The 20,485-nt window shown below is 41.8% G+C and overlaps 1 protein-coding gene across 2 annotated transcripts; it reads right to left on the reverse strand.

Annotated features, from left to right (window-relative positions):
* Positions 1-1,273: 1,273 nt before the first annotated feature.
* On the reverse strand, positions 1,274-8,158 carry sftpba (surfactant protein Ba). Of its 2 annotated transcripts, none has more exons than XM_083657799.1 (10): positions 8,016-8,158; positions 7,788-7,846; positions 6,068-6,142; positions 4,970-5,092; positions 4,324-4,443; positions 4,057-4,137; positions 3,729-3,912; positions 2,012-2,085; positions 1,850-1,907; positions 1,274-1,709 (listed from the first exon to the last, which is right to left on the reverse strand). In XM_083657799.1, exons 1-9 carry the CDS (start codon positions 8,068-8,070, stop codon positions 1,851-1,853), a joined length of 828 nt encoding a protein of 275 aa, XP_083513925.1. In that variant the 5' UTR covers positions 8,071-8,158; the 3' UTR covers positions 1,274-1,709; position 1,850. The 2 variants fall into 2 exon arrangements, with proteins under 2 accessions (XP_083513925.1, XP_083513924.1); XM_083657798.1 differs by having other exon boundaries at positions 4,057-4,140.
* Positions 8,159-20,485: the final 12,327 nt, after the last annotated feature.

Below are 20,485 nucleotides of genomic sequence, written 5' to 3' on the forward strand. Positions count from 1 at the left end.
TAGATGCACGGATAACAATGTCAATAGTTCAAAAGTTAATATTGTAACAACCCTGGGGTGAACGCCTTGGCCCTTGGCCAGGGGAATATCCCTTTGGCTGACTGGTTAGCTCGTCCCTCTGAGGACTGGGAGCCCCGGGTTCGAGACACCGATGTCGCTGAGTGAGTGATGAAGTTACATGGTGTAACTAACACCCATATAGTCAAAATTCATATCGTGATAATGACAATATTCCGACTTGTTGACATGACGATGTCATGTATGTATGTTCATATAAGCCTTTTGTGAGCGATCCAACAATATAGTGCCAAAGTCACGCCCTCTTCCGGGTTAAGCCTACACACCAAGGAATTTTCATTTTTCCATAGGCATTTTGTAAAATGCTTGTAAAAAATACATTTACTTGGTCAAACCAAGCGATTCAGCTATATTTAGACTGGTCACTCTGACCAAAAGCTAAAAAAGAAAAGAAAAATGTTTTGATCTTTATGGAAATGGCGTCATGTGGGTGGAAAATATGGATGCCAGGTTGGTCGAGCTGTTGGTTGCTAGTTTGTTGTTTGCTTGTTAGTTTTTTGCTGCTGCTGACGTGTGTGTGTGTGTGTGTGTGTGTGTGTGTGTGTGTGTGTGTGTGTGTGTGTGTGTGTATAATCTATTTGTTTAACCTTTTATACTAAATAAAGGATAAATAGCACATGTAGATGCACCAAGACCGAACTGACTCCGTATGTATGTATATATATATATATATATATATATATATATATATGAATATAGTTATATTTGCAAAGTTCATATAGTTCATTTGCAAAAACAGGTAAACACCATTCTTAAAATCCCTGGAGTGCTCATAGAAAACATTATTGAGGTGATGTATGTGAAGATTATCAGATTAATATGTTTTAGTTATGATTCATAATAAAATTTTCCCAAAAATAAATAAATTACAGTATAAATACATCAATGTATAAAATAAAATGATAAAAAATCCAAACAGAGATACCTGTTTTTGCAAATGAACTCTTCATATATATATATATATATATATATATATATATATATATACCAGACACCAGCTTCTGTCATTTGATATGTGTCCTAGAGAAGTACCGGTACAGTACTTTTCATAATATGACCTCTTAAATATTTATGACATTTTGGCATCAAAATACGAGTGACAAGGTGCGTGCAAACGAGTGAAGGGTTATGTTACAGTTGACATCCTTAAATCTGAAGAAGGAAGCTATTTCTACAAGAAATATAAACCTTATTGTGTCGCCATTTAATAATCCTGCAATTACTACAGCACTCAAGCAAGGAAATGGAATTAGGTTACATAATCACAACAAGTAAAACATTTAAGTCTGATCAAGCGTGCAGACGAATCATTTAAACACAATTTGTTTTGTCAGATTGTCATGACAGATTGATTTAGCCCTACAGGCAAATGTGACATTAGCATTCATTCCTTTTGCAGCTGAATTTAAGATTATCTGCTTGGCCCATTCTTCCAGGTAATAACTCTTGGTTTTCTTCAGTCTTGTGCACAAAAGCCAAATCACAAAAGACACAATGATATCAAATCAGCAGCAACTCAAGAGTGAAAGAAATGCTATCGGACTGATGTCGAGCAGCTCCGAAAATATTTGCAGTTGGATGTTGAAAGTCCCGGGTCATCCACGGGGGCAAGGAGGCTTTTCATTCCCACCCTAAAAAAGAGGAGTTTCAGGAAAGAAATTATTTTGATACATGTTTTATTTATTTATTTATTTAGTTAGTTAGTTATTTAATTATTTTGTTTATTTATTTATTTAATTTGTCACAATCCTATCACAGACATTCCACCTACCTTAAAGTTTCAGAGCAGGGAACGCCTTCCAGGCAAATCTCTTACAGTAAGACACTGTCTGCATGGAAGATAGTAAAAAGATGGTAAGAAACAAATCCATTGCGACTGAGCTATACTTCTGAAAGCTAATTGCAATTTCACAACCAAAGTGCTGAGTCTTACCCTGCACCTGAGGGCTGTGCTGAAGTCTCTGCACCTGTAGTTGGTCAGAGTGCACGGGTCCTCCAGAGCTTTGTCTGAGACAGAAATGAAAAGACAGTTTGAATGAAACGGTGCTGATACGACTGTATGTGTGGGGTTCTTCTCATGCTTATTTGTAACAGACGCTTAAATGCATTGCCTGTAGCCTGCTTTATTTTTATTTTATTTTTTAAGCCATTTTGATCTAAAGGCTTAATTAAATGCTTGAAATTATTATTTTTTTAACCATAATATAAATAGTAAAGTTGATGTATGAATTTCTTTCCATCAAGGCAAAGGGCAGCTACTTTAAACATCTTTCAACTCAGCCTTCATTGTGATGTGAACTACACACCTAATGGCTGCATCTGGGATGCTATCACGTTCACAAAATCTGTCCACAGACAAGGAGACAGACAGACAGACAGACAGACAGAGAGACATACAAACAGAGAGACAGGCAGACAGAGAGACATACAAATAGACAGACAGAGAGACAAAGAGACAGGCAGACAGACAGACAGACAGACAGACACAGACAGACAGACAGACAGGCAGACAGACAGACAGACAGACAGACAGACAGACAGAGAGACAGACAGACAGGCAGGCAGACAGACAGGCAGACAGACAGACAGACACAGACAGACAGACAGACAGGCAGACAGACAGACACAGACAGACAGACAGACAGAGAGACAGACAGACAGAGAGACACACAGGCAGAGAGACAGACAGACAGACAGACAGACAGACAGACAAAGTACTTCTGTGGGAGTTCCTGGCTGCTACAATAGAGGGCTGCAGGAATGTCCTCCCGGAAGTTACCTTCACCTGGTTCAGTCGTCTGGAAGTCTGCGTTTTTTGGTTAGATGCCTGAAATATGGTCTGTGGTTAGCAAACGTTTGTGAAACCGTTCAGCAAGATAATCTTCACAAATTAACACAATTTCTATGATTTCTGAAGTGTTTTCTGGAGGCATTAAGCTTCTAAAATGATATTGTGTTCATTTATAAAGATTATCTTGCTGATCACAGAGGTCTCGGTTTCACAAACCTTTGTTAAGCACAGATCTTATTTCAGGCATCTAACCAAAATCCCCACACAAAAGACCCATTGACTTGCAGACGATGGAACCCAGCGTGATGCTAACTTCCGGGCTGGCCTACAAGAATTATGTCATCCCTGCAGTATGCTATACAGGTGTCTCCAGGACCACATGTTGTCCATGACGACACACACATACACACACACACACACACACACACACACACACACGCACACACTAGAGCAGTGGTTCTCAAATGGGGGTCCGGGGATCCCCAGGGGTCCGTGGCACTTTGCCAGGGGCTCCGCGAAAAGTTTTCAGGAAAATAAAAACATATATTTATATATTTTGCAAACGCTTCATAGGTCAACGAAAATATTTTATGCTTTAAATCTAAAATGGTTCATGGATTAGATTCTAATCTCAAACCTATCAATTTAAAAGTCAAGCACATTACCGTGGAAACAATTAAGCTTCGCCCAAAATCACAAATCAGAATGACGGGGTCCCCGGTATATTTTCTATCTTGTAAGGGGTCCTTGGCTGAAAAAACATTTGAGAACCTCTGCCTGCACTAGAGAGTCTGGAACTTTTGACTGGTAGAGTCTGGAGTTTGACTGGTAGAGTCTGGAAGCAGCTGAGTTGACTCACCCATCAGAACCACTCCCTGCCCCTTACACATGTGGATGAGCTCACAGATGGCCTGGGGGGTGACGTGGCTGAGAAGCTGGTCCAGCAGCGTCTTGCCAAACTTGTCGATCACAGACTCACACTCCTTCCGGTAGGAGGAGGGCAGGATGACACAGATCTCCTCCAGCAGCTCGATCACAGCGCCCTGCAAAACACAGCGGGATATTAAGTAGCATGCGTGACAATGACAAACACTGTCTGTGGCAATTATGTGTTAGTGTGTCTGCGTGGGGGTGTGCAAAGGGACAAAGAGACACTGTTTGTTTGCGTGTGTACGAGTCTGACTCACCTCCGTCCTCTCCTTTGGGAGCATGCTCTCCAGTGTCTTCATCAGAAATATGCAGAAGCTACATTGAGATGCGGGTTGCACCTGCTTGACAGGCACGAGCAGAAGTGGGGGTCAGAGGTCAAGAGATAAACGTATTGTGAAACAAAATGCAGATCAGAGACAGACAACGGCAAAAGATTTGATCTGAATTCAAAACCGATAAAAAAAAAAAAAAAAACAGGAAATATGATATTGTCCTTTTTTATTTTTTCCCCCTTTACAACTGACCTCTTGAGCCACCATAGCGGCCTTAAGTTGCTCCTGGACATACCGGATCAGCCGTTCCTCCTGCTTGTCAAGTGAGTGCGGGTCACAAAGCCCGAGGATGGTGCAGACCTGGCTTGGTTTCTGTGGAGGAGATTGAACCAATAGAGAGGCAAAGTGAACGTCACTTCCTGCTTCAGCACTGTACCAGAGGATTTCACCCGCCGTTTATTTTCCCCTAGACATTTGGTCAAATGCTTATAAAAATAGTTTTTCTCCGACCAAAACTTAAAAAAAACAACATAGAAAAAATATTTTCTTTAAATCTTTCTCTACAAAATTTTTACGTTTTGGTCAGAGTGAAATGTTATGCGATCTCTCCTGTTTCTAAATATTTCTGAACCGTTTGGTTTGAACAAGTAAAATTATGTTTATAAGCATTTTACGAAATGTCTATGGGAAAATAAATGGCGGTTGAAAGTCTCTGGTACAGTGCTGAAGCAGGAAGTGACGTTTCACTTTGCCTCTCTATAAGGGCGATTTTATCTTTTTTTATGACAGTCTTTATCACAGACTTCTCAGTAAAGATGCAGGAAGCGTAGAGAACACGGAACACTGATTGCTTGACTCCTTCTATTGTGTTGGGAATGGCCCCAGTCCAGGGACTTACCACAGAGGCAGTCAGGAAGGTGATGGCCAGCGGCAGCATCTTCTCCACCTCGTCTTTGCACACGTTGGCGGTCGGCCCAGGCAGGTAGCCGCACACAGTCTCAAGGTCATCCATCATCTTTCTCTGGAAGAGACGGGTGCAGGTGTTTTGTCATCTAGAGCAGCAGGGATTCTGACACTTTTTCAGCTTCTTGGGGATCGATTTTAGGTTAGATTTAGATTTTAGACTGAGGCTTATTAAAGCAGACTAGCTTTCTTGTCATGCTGCAGGTCCAGAAACTATTCCAAAAAGATATGACTTATCTTTTTATTATAGGTTGAAATATTCATGACCCAAATTCATAGTACCACACCGTCTTTTAACTGGGAGGGGGGAGGGGGGGCGCATAAATCAATTATTTTGTGGAAGTTTAATTAATATTTGTTTATAATACTGTTGGATATTCTCCTTATGATAATCACCAAATGGAGGTCATAGTTTTCCAGATTTTGTTAACGCTTCATTACTGGTCCCAGTTACCCACAGTCTTGAGCGAAACAGTCCTCCAGCTGAACGGTGAAATGAAAGATGTGTTTTTGAAAGTAAATAATTAAGGTGATGCAATGGAGTTTTTTTTTGTTTTTTTTAACATATCTCAGATGTTAACTCGGGCTCAGAGGAAAGAGGATCTGCGAAGTCAGAAAGAGCCTGGGGAATTTCATTTCACCTTTTGTGCGGGAGAGAAAGTAGGAAGTGGTTTAGCACACAACCAAAAACAGACATAGCCGAACCCTCATTCCCGCCTTGAAAAGGCAGTGCAAAAGTTCATGGTTGTGTGTGTGTGCATGTGCATGTGCGTGTGTGTGTGTGTGTGTGTGTGTGTGTGTGTATGTGTGAGCATGCGTTTGTGTGTGTATATGGGGGTGTGTGTTTCAACTGCTAAGTGCAGCTGAGGATAATGTTTTCAGGAATTGAAAGTGAAGCACAGATCTTAAGATCTTGGTAAAGCAGTTTGAATGGTAAATCAGTGTTAATGGTAATCTCAAAGAGTGAATGTGTTCCTACACAAATAATGCAGAGGCATTATGTTTGCTGCTCAGTTGACTATATTGTGCTCACCTGGAAGTCTGCATTGGAAAGCAGATCAGCGACGAGTTCAAATATTTGGGTGCAGTCCTGGCAACTATTCCCAGTCTGAATAGAAGAGAGAATAAGCTTTAAATTCTGTACGACTGAAATTAAAATTAATATATTGGCTGAAACTGATTCAAGATAATAATAAAAAACAACAACATACAAATACCAGATGTTTCTAAGCTGATGTTATACATGCATTGATGTGCATGTAGGTAGGATACCTGAATCGTGTGTGTGTGTGTGTGTGTGTGTGTGGGAGGTGGGTTAATGTACATTTATTCCATAATGAATAAATTCTTATTTAGGACAGTATCGTTTCTGCTGGAGTCAAAACTGAAACATCAGAAAAAGGGAAGTGAAATCTTGGGGTAGTTTTGGTTTTTAGGGTGTCACACGTGGTGGTGTTTCTTCCTGATTTTAAAGAAGTTCACACGGGCTCTCAGTTCCCTCCCTGTACAGTTCCTCTAGTTATTATGTTCACACTTTATACACATTTTTCCTTACATTTGTCAGATAGCTTATAGACTTAACCTTTAGTTTGCTTCCAGGTGTTAATATGGTTTACAGTTTCTATAATTGCTTCATATATATTTGTTTCTGTAATAACCAGCTCAGTGGCCTTGTGGTCTGAGTGTCCGCCCTGAGACTGGGAGGTCGTGAGTTCGATCCCCGGCCGAGTCATACCAAAGACTATAAAAATGGGACCCATTTGCCTCCCTGCTTGGCACTCAGCATCAGAGGGTTGGAATTGGGGGTTAGATCACCATATGATTCCCGAGCGCGGCGCACGCTGCCGCTCACCGCTCCTCCAGGGGATGGGTCAAATGCGGAGAACAAATTTCACACATTGTGTGACAATCAGTGGGACTTTACCTTTAACATTTATTGTTATGGTTTGTCATGATTAGGGCGGGGGATTGGCAAGGACCTCACGATACGATACATATCACGATTCATGGGTCACGATACGATTGTGTCACGATACATTGCGATACAATACATATTGCTGCGATATATTGCAATACTCTACTGTACATAATTGACTGAAAATAAAAAAAATAGAGCTGAAAATACAACACGCTGTGTACCACCCAGGTAGTGTAATAATATATACATCACTATATTGATAACTTAATGCACAAATTGAGTCAAAACTACTGAGTGTTGAGTGTGTTACTGAATGCACTGAAATAAAAAGTATTATTATTGTGTCACTGAACAGACGGCTGTGCAAAAAATCGATATGGCGATATCTCACGATATTTTTCTGAAATATCGATAAAGTATTTGCGGGGGGAAATATCGTGATATATTGCCATATCGATTTTATTGCACAGCCCTAGTCATGATGATGGATATCCTGATAGGGTTTTGCCCTCATGGTAATCATAAAAACTGTAACACTATCTTTCTGTCTTACTGTTACGACTCTTCTTGAGTTTTTGATGGGTATACTACATGATGGAATTAAAAAGAAAGACCCAAGGAACTCTTCCTCACAATTAAAAATAAGCTTTAATTAAAGGATAATTAGAAGTAGAACAGGTTAATAGAAAACATGTTTCGGCCTCACATGGCCTTTGTCAGTAGCAGTGTAAACCTATATTGTAATCCTGTTTTCTGTTTCTGTTTTGTAGGGAAAAGACAGTTTGGTTGGAAATAAATACAAAAGAAATATATACAGTATATAGTATATACTTACTCCAGTCAGAGCCTCCGGAACCTTTTGCAAACCCTCAGCATTAAAAACCATTGTCGAATCTGTGGAGGAAAAATGATGTGGAAATAATCATAGTTTTAACGTATCCCTTTATAACAGATCACTGTGCACTAGAGAAAATGCTGCACAGTTTCATATCCTCTCAAAGTGAATTATATCAAGGCTAAACGAGCAACAAAAAACATCATTAAACAATTTTCCATGTCTTACCTGAGCTCTGCAGACCAATGAGGAGAAGCAACGCAAACTTGAGCACGTCCATCATCAGATGTTTTACAGTACTTCTCTGCTCAGGACTGTGGGACAAGCAAAGAGCACAGCGTGTATTTCACAGGGTCCACCTGCTTCCTATAGCCCACACACCAATCAGATTTGAAGAGAAAACCACAGGCTAGTATGATAAGCTATTCTGTTTTCAGCATAGCAGAACTTTTTTTTTTTTTTTTTTTTTTTTTTAATCAAAAGGGGATGTATTAGTCATTTATCAGGTTTCGGGTTTACTTCCTCATTCCAAAGTGTAAAGAATACACATTCCTTTTGGGGGGTATTTGCTCGACTCCGTTGTGTGTTGACATGTAGTTCAATATGATCAAATGTGCAATCGGTGCATATCCTGCGCATACACTTTCCTATAGGGTTCATGTCAACAAACTATAGGATACTTTTACACGTTTTTTTTAAATGGCGGCATTGTCCAATGAGATTTTTGGTTGCCCAGGATGTCCACATAGAGCACTCATTCCCTTCACAGCTCAGTCCATGATAGGCAGCAGGCTAGCTGTAGCTTTCCTCTCTCCACCAACAGCATCCACTGGATCATATCCCAGGACACTGAGTTGATGTTTCTGCCAAAAGAAACCACATCAGATTCAGATTCAGATTCATTTATTAAGGACTGCACAACAAAGTCGGCAGAATTTGCTTTCGGTACAGCATATTGTAGCACATTAGCTACTGTGTCAGCAACAGCAACATGGACAGTACAGATATCAGACAGTACACAGACAGAGGCCAGAGGGCAGCAGTTGGAACAGGTGGTTAGCTGGGTGAGATGGATCAGAAACTATCTGTCTCTACACCTTCTCTCAACACTATTTCAAACTCTTCACACCTACGCTGCCCTACACACCTACACACCCCTACACATCTACACACCTACAGTCCACACCTACGCTGCCCTACACACCTACACACCCCTACACACCTACACACCTACGCTGCCCTACACATCTACACACCTACAGTACACACCTACGCTCCTACGCTGCCCTACACACCTGCCCTACACACCTACGCTGCCCTACACACCTGCCCTACACACCTACACACCTACGCTGCCCTACACACCTACAGTACACACCTACACTGCCGTACACACCTACACACCTACGCTGCCCTACACACCTACACACCTACACACCTACGCTGCCCTACACACCTACGCTGCCCTACACACCTACGCTGCCCTACACACCTGCCCTGCCCTACACACCTACGCTGCCCTACACACCTACACACCTACGCTGCCCTACACACCTACACACCTACGCTGCCCTACACACCTACGCTGCCCTACACACCTACGCTGCCCTACACACCTGCCCTGCCCTACACACCTACGCTGCCCTACACACCTACGCTGCCCTACACACCTACGCTGCCCTACACACCTACGCTGCCCTACACACCTACGCTGCCCTACACACCCCTACACACCTACGCTGCCCTACACACCTACGCTGCCCTACACACCTACACACCTACGCTGCCCTACACACCTACGCTGCCCTACACACCTGCCCTGCCCTACACACCTACGCTGCCCTACACACCTACGCTGCCCTACACACCTACGCTGCCCTACACACCTACGCTGCCCTACACACCTACGCTGCCCTACACACCCCTACACACCTACGCTGCCCTACACACCTACGCTGCCCTACACACCTACACACCTACGCTGCCCTACACACCTGCCCTGCCCTACACACCTACGCTGCCCTACACACCTACGCTGCCCTACACACCTACGCTGCCCTACACACCTACACACCTACACACCTACGCTGCCCTACACACCCCTACACACCTACGCTGCCCTACACACCTATGCTGCCCTACACACCTACACTGTCCTACACACCTACGCTGCCCTACACACCTACACTGTCCTACACACCTACACACCTACGCTGCCCTACACACCTACGCTGCCCTACACACCTACACACCTACATTGCCCTACACACCTACACACCTACGCTGCCCTACACACCTACGCTGCCCTACACACCTACACACCTACGCTGCCCTACACACCTACACACCCCTACACACCTACGCTGCCCTACACACCTACACTGCCCTACACACCTACACTGCCCTACACACCTACACAGAGGCTTCGTTTGGCTACTAATCAAGCGGGAAATTGGCTTAGCAACAGACTGAATACCGAGCCTCACTAGCCTATTATTTGGCGCCTGGGGAGACGGGTTCAATCCATTACTTAGGAATTCTGGTCAATGTCTGAAAGAAAAACACATACAACATTTTCTTGGACGATGTCCCAACTGCTTTGTGTGACCTACTAACGTGTAACGTGTTTGTGCTTTTCGTATCGTTCACTTTAAAGGTTTAGGTGGACCTGAGTATTGTTTGGCAAAGATTTATTATCTTTTTTATTATGTCGTGTGGTAACAGAGGAAGCTCTATAGATGTGGTGGGTAAATTGCCATATTCACATTGCAGAGATGTCTCATTATGTCATATCTCTAAAGGCCTAGGGCAGAAATGCTTTCTTCTGTTGTAGCCTACTGCTGTGTGTGAATAAATTAAGAGATATATAAGTCATTTTTAAATTCAGATAGGTATTCATAGCCAGAGAACAAAGGCCACAACGGCAGTTCCTGAAGCAGCTGATTGATTGATTGATTGATTGATTGATTGATTGATTGATTGATTGATTGATTGATTGATTGCTATTTTTATTTAAGTGTCATGCACCTGGGTGCCCAGCCCATATGGGCTTACAAGACACTATATCATATTTACAATAGCCAAGATGGCCACACAACAAATCATAATATACCTTTGTACAGAATCAAGACCAGAAAAGAAAGGGCATTTCACTGAGACATTCACTTTCCAGAAACAATTATACTGGGTACAATGTTCCCTGTCTTAGTCGCCAGGCATTTTCTATAAATCTGGCTAAAACAAAAATGTCAAAAAGCCAACTCAACATATGACCTTCTGACAGCCAAAACAGATCAGGATTCTTCAACTGGATTTTCTCAAATATGAAAATCCAGCTGAAATGTGCAGCGGGTGGCTCTGACTAGTGACTAGAGCCCTGCACAGGCCTCAAATGTAGGCCCTAGACCGGCCCGTGCCCGAGGCAATCAAGCCCTACCCGACCCGAGCCCTAATTGTTTATTTAAAAACCAGGCCCTACCGGACCCTACCCATCGGCTCTCAGGTCCTGCCGGGTTCAGGTCGGGTAGCAGACCTCTAGCTCTACCAGTTGAACCTGAACGTATCTTAAATCTATGTCATGAGACAGAAGTTACTGTATATGATGATGACACATACAGTATATGGCAAAAAGAGCTTGGGCTGCCTTCTTATTTAAGAGACACCATTGATTCCTTGATTAAAATCAGTGCTATCAAAGATATTCAGGATAAAATACTTCTTAGATAGACTCTGGATGCTGCAAGCTTGTACTGTAGACTACCATGCCTCATCACGAGGGATTAGAGGAATGACATTATAACATGAATTAAATAAATTAATGAGTTTACATGAAGAGATGGCTTACGACTTTGAACCATTTTGAAATTGATTTTATTTGACACAGTTTTTACATTGTTTGCGTCAGCGATGAGTGTAGAGCAAAGCAGACTTTCCAGCCTCGGCAGCCAGCTCAGTGGATCTAAGCTTCTTCCTCTCCTATGGCTCAGTCATCATCTACCATTTGGCTCATTGTCTCTGCCCAGCTTGAGAGATCACTGCTTTGGCATGTCTCGCTGTCTCTTCCTGGTGACGTCTTTGGTCCAGCACTAACTTCCTCTTCTTTCTTTCTGTCTTTTTTGTTTTGTTTTATTTTGTTCCATGAAACATTCATTTTCAGTGCTAGTCACGTTTAACAGGCGTGACAGCGGGGGTGCTAATTGTTTTCAATGTGCGTGTGTGTGCGTGTGCATGTGCGTGTGTGTGTGCTTGTGCGTGTGTGTGCGTGTGCGTGTGCATGGCAAAAATGTGGTCCTGCCACAGAAGCCATTTTGAGTACTTTGCCAGGTGTGTATATGTCTGTGGACATATTTTGTGATCGCGTCAAAACCATGCAAGATGCAGTCACGCAACTATTCATAGCTTTCAAGGGGAGTTACGTGCTGCAGGGAACGCCCACCTGACGGTCAAAAAAAAACTTGTTCATTCCGCTGCCACCCGAGTCGACTAGTTTCTCACGCTGTGTTTGTTCAGCCGTTTGTACACACGTCTTTGCGGCCAACATTTCATCAAAGGTAAGCTCAAGTAACGTTACAATAATGATTAAAATACCCCGTTAACGTTACTTGAGCTTACCTTTGATGAAATGTTGGCCGCAAAAACGTGTGTACTTTGATGGTAGAAAAAAAGCCATTTGCCCTCCCCAGCGACTGAACCACGTCTAATCGCACAAATCCACAACCTCCTCCTGTCTGAGTTTTCTTTCTCCGACGGCATTCTGTAAAAGCACAAGCCACGCGTGTCTCCTCGCTGGTTAGTGCAACCGATAACACAACAGGTACATTTTGGCTGAATAAACACAGCGTGAGAAACTAGTCGACTCGGCAAGTTTTTTTTTGACCGCCAGGTGGGCGTTTCCGGCAGCACGTAACACCCCTTGAAAGCTATGAATACAGGTGTAGAGTTGACATCAAAATGAAAGCAGAGTTCGAAAATGGGCGTGATCCGAGTAAGGGGGCCGACCCCCAACATTGCCCCGCCTCCCCCCACTTTACGCCCCTGGCTCACATTAGTTTTTAAGTCGTGGGTGTCGCTGCTGGTGTGATGCCATCTCTAATTTGAATAAGATCGCTATTTAGATATTTCACACTGAAAAGTTGCACAAAGTTAAACTTGTCTTCGTGACACTTTTTCTTCTTCATGGCCCACTTAAAAATCTCAAAAATGTTCGCTGCCCACATCCAACCGTCAACAGCAACATGTGTTCTCAGAGCACTTTTTATTGTAACGATAAAAGGAGCTGTCCATCAGCACCACACAGAAATCAGAAACTAAAACTGATGATAATTAATAGGGGTGTCACGATACACTCAGTTCACGATACGATACAATACACGATATTGCGTTCACGATAATGATACGATACGATATTTTAACACTATTTTTTTGCGATCGATTTGTAAGTTGAGGGGGCATCCTCCACGAGTAATTTCACCATTTTCATCCTCCGTGTGTCTGTAACGTCCCTCGTCTGTTCAAACAAAGCAATGAAAAGGAGAGCGAGCATGCAATCAGATGCAGATCAGTGAACCACCATGTTCGGCTTCTTTTTCTCGCGATATGAGATTTCATCCCAACGATACATATTGTCACGTTTTGATATCGCGATATATTGTGGGACCATATATTGTGACATCGCTAATAATTAAGCTAATTAACTAATTGATTACAAATTAAATTACGGTATCATTCAACTATGGAGGAATGCATTCTCATAATAATAATAAAAAAAATCTCCCCCCCCCCCTTCACAAAGATCTGCATGTTTTGGAAATGATTAATGCCTACCCCACACTACAGGATTTTCAAATCCTTGAAGATTATAAAAATCTTGAGAGCCCACACACTACAGGACAGAGAGAGCCGATTTTTTTACATTTCAATCTTGGGACACACACACAATCGCGTCTGTTCAAACGCAACCCCACACACTAGAAGATTATGCCGAAGATTCACCTTGGAAGCAGGGCTCGACGTTAACTTTTAAAATGCCTATTCAGTGTGCGCACCGGGTGTAGTAGTAGTAATAATGATAATAATAATAATAATAATAATAATAATAATAATACATTTGTGTCATTTCGTTTTCTAAACAAATCATATTTTTTGTTTTTATAATGCATTTGCACTGAAAGGATTTGTTTAACTAATATTTGCGCGGACAGCTGCGTCCATTCGGGGTGTAGGCCTACTGTGCACGGCCAGGCGAAAACCGTCTGCACAGCCTCAGGTGCCTTGTGGAGGGGCGCGTCTGCTGATTTGACTCACTTTTCCGTGCGGACACTCGCCGATGCGGGAAGCATATGAGACCTAAGCGCTTGTTGTAGGCTACATGCTTTGCAGTATAGCATTAGTTTTCCGTCCCGTTCAAAGACGCACGGGTATTTCACCTCGATGACAATTTCCTCGTTCTTTGTTTCTGTGCAGGGCTGCGGGCGGACGCGGACCAGATTATTTTGCGAAAAACTGTAATGGAAACGCAGCTACTACTGGCTCTCTGCTCAAGATGCAATCGCCTGTCGGGTTGTAAATATCTAACATGTTAGATATGCCCGATTCACAATCGGGAAGAGGCAGTCTTCCCGATTGTGAATCTTTGAACCCCACACACTACAGGATCATTTGGGAAGATTATCTGCCCGACGCGCCTCAAATCGGGGGCACCCCCGAGAAAATCAAGAGGGGGGAATCTTGGCCATAATCTTGCAAATTATCCTGTAGTGTGGGGTAGGCATTAGCTGCCCAACCCACATGTTGGGAATGGCTGGTATAAAGCAATGGGGAAGAATTCATGGGAATTGGAGTCAAATCCTGTTGAATTACAGAACTACATCTGTGAACAGGCACTGCTCTGCCCGTTTCTGCTGTAACACCTGCAAAGTGCTATCTTATCTTAGGTGATCTTATCTGGTCTTAGCTTAGCTTAGCTTAGTTTAGCTTATTTGATCTTAGGCTCCACCAAAATGTAAACATACAGAGTTTTTTTTTTTTTTTTTGTAAACATACAGAGTGTGCCGGTCAGTCTGACCACAACCCACAAGGAAATAGTCTGCAAAATCGTATTACTTTTACTTAGTGCGAATCAGAAAACATTTGGTGGTTACTTAAAGGTGTCCCGGGAGGCATTAAGATAGACATTTCACCCAGTAAAACCATCACCATGACCCCTCCCTGCCTCAGTCTCATACATGGAAATACATCAAGGAAGCAAGATTATGATTCATTATGATTTGAAGTCTTTGGACTGCCGAGCCACTTTCAGAAACCTGTGAGAAAGAACATTCTCCAAAAATTAAGAAGTGCCCTGTGGATGAGGCAAAAAAAGGTTGACGTCAGTTTCTACGTCAAGCTTGCAATGTCTCCATTAATTAATTTTTTAAATGTGGTGTGACAAAAACACCAACAATAAATGTAATGAAAGGCAACAAAAGCATAGTGGATGTGGTAAAACAGCTGACAAGATTTAAAATGCCATAGAAAACACAAAGTCGCGTTGACATAACAAACTATATCTCCACTTCCTGGTGGTGACTGCCCAGACACAGTGAAGGAGCTCAACACACTTAACCTGGATGAGTGTTCTAAAGGTATGAGTTTCAGGTGGTTACAACATCTTGACAGGCTTATCTGTTCCTTCTCTCAACAGAAGCTGTGCAGCAGCAGCAACCCTCTACGGCGAATCCTGCCGGTCTCCCAGCAATGTGTTCAAGTAGTAAGTCAGAGACCTTTGTCAACACCATTTAAGCCCACATAACTCTCAATTATCTGTCACTAAACACAGGCCATTCACAATCAACTGTGTGTGTGTGTGTGTGTGTGTGTGTGTGTGTGTGTGTGTGTGTGTGTGTGTGTGTGTGTGTGTGTGTGTGTGTGTGTGTGTGTGTGTGTGTGTGTGTGGGTGTCACTATATATATATATATATATATCTATATATATATATATATATATATATATATATATATATATATATATATATATATATAGATATATATATATATCTATATATATATCTATATATATATCTATATATATATATATATATATATATATATCTATATATATATATATATATATACGGTTTTAACTTGACAACAAAAACATTCTAAATTGAACCCCCGCTCACTTCCTGTTGCAGTGTTTGCTATGGACATAAAAGAAAAGAAAACATTCAAGTGCAGGACTGACCATTCTGTGAAAACCGTCTATACAGCTGAGCAGCGAAAACAAAAGTAACGATGTCGAGTGAATATTTCTGCAGTTTGCCGAATGCTGAGAAAAAGGAAGTGCTGTGGGGTTGTGCTCTGGTGAAAACCGTCTATATATATAGACACTCATATTTCAGTGAATCTTGCCCTAATCTTCTCCTTTAAATGTGGAATGGCAGCAACTGAGTGTGAAGGATTGAAGAAGGTGGTGCAGCCGTGGGCCAACAAGTTGAGATGAAATCATTTGTAACCAAATCCAGCATCTATAGAGGACAGTCCTTCAAAACCTTGATGATGACCATGTTGATCAAGGTATCACAAACCTCGATTGCTTTTTTTTTCTAGTGCAGGCAGTCCCAAGACTTAAAATCATAATGAGTCAATGTGCATTTTGAGAGCATAATCTTGCTTCCTTTATCTAGTCCAATCACGAGAGGCGATACAGAAAGTCAAAATGATCAAGTATGTGACCATGTTGTGGTTACCAAGACTCTATAACCAAAACTCGGTGCATTCCGAGTAAGTCAACACCACCATGGTGTGTGTGGTAGCTACAGTATCAGTATCTGCTGTTGCGCTAGGCCTATAAAAGGAGCGCAGAGGGTCTTCAAAAAGGCATCTTATTAGGTAAGTCCCATCTTTGATGTGCCATGTCAAAAGCAGGAAAGGGAAATCGGAGATGAAGATGAAGATTTTCTTTGCAAAAAATACCTTTTGCAATTGTATCCATCTAAAGTGGCAAGTCCTGCCTCCTCTCAATAGCAGGACAGCAAATCAATATCATCAAAATCAATTATCTTTAACAGATTTCCAATGTGGTCATGGTTGTCAAGGTATTATTATATAATGTAATAATTCAAGTTCATATCTGTAGCTATTGTGTTTGAATTCAAAGACACTGTTCAAACAGGCGTAAATACTAATATCCCATTTGTCTTGAGGGTAGTGTCAGCACTTACTGCAGTGTATAAGGACCAGGATACTGAAGGGACCTTTTGAAAAGATTGGACTTTGCCTACAGGATGGCAGGGCACACCTCTTACCAAAGATACTCATGAAAGTGTCATGATTGAAGCAGCTGTTACTGTAACTAACCAGTGTTAAAAGAACTGGAAGAAGAGGACTTCTGTTAACTCAAATTGTGTCCAAATGTCAGCACATACTCCTCCAACATCACCATCAAATCCTCAATGACAGTGACAGGCCATGTGTCCTGTTCATAGCACCATCAGTTAGGATATGTGCACCATTGGTCCCCGATGCATTCATTATGTGGAAATATTTTTTTATTGTTTTTATTGTTTTGCCTTTCCAGGCATCAGAATCTGCATCTCATTATTATCATTATCATTATTATCTGATAATTGACTTGAAAATACCACAGAATAAGCTGATTTTAATCCAGAAGTAGTTCAAAAGTAGCAGGTTTCAGACTGGTGTGTGTGCATCTAAATGACTGCATTATATGAGCCAAATGGGAGTGAACAAGGAATATTTTGCTCAAGCACTTTTAGAATATTCAATTGTACTTCCTGTTGGGCAGAGTGTCGGGAGCACTATGGATGATAGACTTTTACGGGAAGAAACACAGACTTACTGATAAACTAAGTTGGGACTGTGCATGTGTGGTTGAGGGATCCATTGTACCTGCCATAACTGTGCGGGAGGAGGCGGAGTTTGGTGACATCATATTCCAAAGTGCATTCCAACATCAATGATTCCAACCAAACGTCTTCCTAAGAGATAGTAAAGTAGGCAGTGGGTCCTACTAAAAACTAAACGTCTCAACTAAACTAAACTAAACTAACTAAACGTCTTCCTAAGAGATAGTAAAGTAGGCAGCGGGCCCTACTAAAAACTAAACGTCTAAACTAAACTAACTAAACATCTTCCTAAGAGATAGTAAAGTAGGCAGTGGGCCCTACTAAAAAGAATCCAAGGCACTCGTCTCCATTCAAGTGAAAAAGCCTTTTTTCAGAATGGCTGTGTGGCAATCTGCCTTCATCAGGGGTGAAACAGACAACAGCACACAGGTGCCAATTATAATGATCAGGGGCTGTGGCCTATAATCAGCTGACCAATCAGAGAAATGCATCCATACAAAAAAAATTAAAATACAACAGCATCATATAAGATACAAACAATAAAGGATACAAGCAATACATGTATGCTCAATATTAACCCATCATGTGATCCATACAAAATACCAAGTATTTTGGTTGATGAATATTTATTGTTGCAGTGAACCACTTCACCTTCTCTTATCTCCTCCGGGTCATTTGACCTCATAAGATAAAGGACTCGGTTCCCTTGGTTCAAACCAAAGAGCCGTGGAAGAGAATCGGATCGTTCGCCAACGTCACTCACGTCACTATTTCACACTAACACTGTCAATGTTATCACATCATTGTGATTGATGTGAAAGGAACAGTCTCAGCTTGAGGTTATGTTTCACGTGACCTCTTGGCATTAATTTACAGTATAAATTAATGAATACCTTTAGGTCACTTGAAACATAAACACATTTTTGCATGTGTGTAAAAACAAAAAAGCAAACAGCCACACGTGCCATGTCTTTAATGTCTGGCAACTGTGCAGCCAAAAGCAAAAACATCCAATAACTCTGATCAACTTTTGTGCCTCTGCTGGCAAATATTCAAATCTTCCTGATCAAATGTTGTGCCTCTGCTGGCAAATATTCAAATCTTCCTGGAGCTACTACACAGGCGATAAAATATGGCATTTTTTAATGTACATTTTTGCTCGTAAATTTCATAAATTTTTTAATGTAAATTTGCTCGCCCGCTGCGCTGGCTATGCGACCTCGCCAGCCCTGCAGCTCGACCACTGTGCCGGGTTAATGATCACTGCTCTTAGGACATCATTGATGTCACAACTTCACATCACTGATGACATCACATTGCACTTATGACATCACGGATGATGTCACAATGCCTATGACATCATCATCACGGGGGGCACGGTGGCTCAGTGGTAGAGCTGTCGCCTCGCAGTCAGAAGGTCCTGAGTTCGATTCTCGCCTGGGACACTGCGGGCGCTGTGGTTGTGTTCCCCCCATATCTTCAGTGCCTACTGCCCAGGTGGGGTATCTCGTCGTAAGGGCCTTTCTGTCTGTGTGGAGTTTGCATGTTCTCCCCGTGCTCCCCCAGGGGGGTTTCTCCGTATATAACCCCCCCCCCCCATTAAAAACATGCAGAAGATCAGATCGTCATCGTCATCCGACCAGTGACGACAGCATCCGAAGTCGGTCCCCGGGCGCTGTACGAGAAAGCGACCACTGCTCCTGGCCTGCCCCCCGGAGGAAAGGACAAAGCCAGGATGGGTTAAATGCAGAGGACAAATTTCACCGGCCACCGTCAGCATGTGTGTGTTTGTGGCCCTCCGTGCATGTGTTGATGTGTAACCGTGTGACAATAAAGACGGGCTTGTCCGTCTGAAATCGTGTAATCGTATCACTTCTGGGACAAAAATCCACTTGCTCCCTTTTAGTTATGATGATGATGATAATGATGATTGTCCATAGTAGCAACTACAGCGTTTCCTTATTACCGTATATGTTGGGAAAAGGAGAGGTGTGCAGTAATCAGCCTTGTATAGTAACTTATTGTTCACACCCAGAGGAGATAAATATGGGTTTGCCTGCAAATGCGATCAATGAGTCATGCATTGTATTATACTGTACAGGTCTATTTCCTGGACAAGTGCAGGGGAATAACAATGATCACTAAAATAACTGTGTGCATTGTTGAGGCTGGTGTCAGGTTCACTGGATGATACCAAATACCAATTATGGTTTTCAGTTTCAGTCTGTTTTGAATCATTATTAGTCGATATTTGTGCTCCATCTCTGCAGAATCTTAACTTGATTGCAGTGTCGGGCAAGTTACTTTCAAAATGTAATATACTACATATTACTAGTTACTTTCATAATAGTAATAAGTAATAAGTAATAAGTTACTTTACAAATTACTGTCTGTGTAGAGTTTACTTATATTACTTATAACACTACTTTTGCATTACTTTCACCAAAATAACAGCAATAGCAGAATGACCACGCCGCCCCAGAACCATCCCGAAAAAGAATTTAAACCGTCTTGAAGTCAGTTGAAACCGTCCAAAATTCGAAATGTTATCATTTTCCTTTGTTATTGTCATCTATAGTGGTTATTTGCATAAAACCACACAATTTGATTAGGAAATTATTGTATCTTTATTTAAATATGTGCTTTGATAACAAAAAAAACGTTTTTTTTACTCAATTTGTAACTTGTGTTACTTGACAGAGTAACTGGTATAATATTACTGAAATCATATTGGTAGTGAGTTATATTACTGAGTTACTGCTAAAAGTAATATATTACATGTAATATCTTACTTTTGTAATGAGTTACCTCCAACACTGCTTGATTGTAATATAGCGGAAATACCAACTGCTTC

The sequence above is a fragment of the Poromitra crassiceps genome (genome assembly GCF_964638095.1).
Source record: "Poromitra crassiceps genome assembly, chromosome: 21".
In the NCBI taxonomy this organism is placed as follows: Eukaryota; Metazoa; Chordata; class Actinopteri; order Beryciformes; family Melamphaidae; genus Poromitra; species Poromitra crassiceps.

Bases quoted from the DNA above. Each gene is read 5' to 3' on its own strand.
- sftpba (XM_083657798.1), bottom strand. From the start codon at position 8,070: ATGATGGACGTGCTCAAGTTTGCGTTGCTTCTCCTCATTGGTCTGCAG. The intron at 7,847-8,015 runs GTAAGACATGGA...TTTCCTCCACAG, and splicing joins CATTGGTCTGCAGAGCTCAG to ATTCGACAATGGTTTTTAAT. The intron at 5,093-6,067 runs GTGAGCACAATA...CGTCTCTTCCAG, and splicing joins TTTCCAATGCAGACTTCCAG to AGAAAGATGATGGATGACCT.